The 931-nt window shown below is 43.7% G+C and overlaps 1 protein-coding gene across 1 annotated transcript in view; it reads right to left on the bottom strand.

Moving 5' to 3' along the window:
- The window catches only part of TATDN2 (TatD DNase domain containing 2), a 25437-nt gene that overhangs the window by 4330 nt on the left and 20176 nt on the right, over nt 1-931 (bottom strand). The window contains exon 6 of the mRNA XM_006758362.2: nt 135-262. Coding sequence (XP_006758425.1) covers nt 135-262 — 128 coding nt within the window. The remainder of the gene's footprint in view (nt 1-134; nt 263-931) is intronic.

Genomic DNA, 931 nt, shown 5'->3' with positions numbered 1-931 from the left:
ACATGCACGTCCACACATGGTATTTTGGGGAAGAGCCACACTCAAGGGGCCAAAGGGCCGCATGTGGCTCGCCAACCACTGGCCTAGACAGAGGAAGCATTCGTTTCATTTGCCCACTGAAGCTCCCGCCTAACCTATGGATCTTGTAGTCTGAGGGCACAAATTTTTTCATGATGCTCAGCAGATCTTCATCAGCTTCTCGGCAGTGAATCACCAAGGGCTTCTTTAGAGACACGGCCAGCCTCAGCTGTCTCTCAAATACCTGGGAGAAGACAAAGTGAGAATACGTGCAGGTTAGGGCCACTTAAGAAGTCTGTTACCTCCAGAACACCTAGTCCAATGGGCTGCTCCACTGTCTCAAACTCTGTGTTTTTAAACTATAATGTTCAGTAACAGATAAGACTTAATGGGTCTTACTAAAGAGCCAGGTAGTACTCAAAGCACTTAAGGTACATTATGACCTATATCGCTCACAAGCACCCTAAGTTAAGTATTGCTCTTAGCCCATCCTGCAGTTGAAGTAACTGAGGCTCCAAGTGAAGTCAAGTAACTTGCAGCTGAGAAGCTGTAGTGCCACCAAATCTGAACCCAGGCAGTCCACATAGCAACCACTATGCAAAGCTTATTTGGGGTTGCAGGGGCAGAATGGGGCTCAGGAACAGAAAGTACAAGCTAAATGTCCTTCCCCTCATTCTCCCCAGCTCTACTCCTAAGAGGTAATAAATACACCTTTTACACCTTTAGTTGAACACACAGGTTAAACAAGAGTTACACCTTGTTTACCTTCTACACCTTTTCCTATACATACTCAATATCAATGCCTGGCTTTCAGATAAATACTATACATATTTTCTTTACTCAACCAAAATCAGATATTCTTCCAGGTGAATACCTACAGATATGATATATTCTTTTTATTAAACTCTAGCTA

Source organism: Myotis davidii, unplaced genomic scaffold (genome assembly GCF_000327345.1).
Source record: "Myotis davidii unplaced genomic scaffold, ASM32734v1 scaffold73, whole genome shotgun sequence".
In the NCBI taxonomy this organism is placed as follows: Eukaryota; Metazoa; Chordata; class Mammalia; order Chiroptera; family Vespertilionidae; genus Myotis; species Myotis davidii.
Note: the sequence above shows the minus strand (reverse complement) of the source record. Positions and strands in the feature narration are given on the sequence as shown.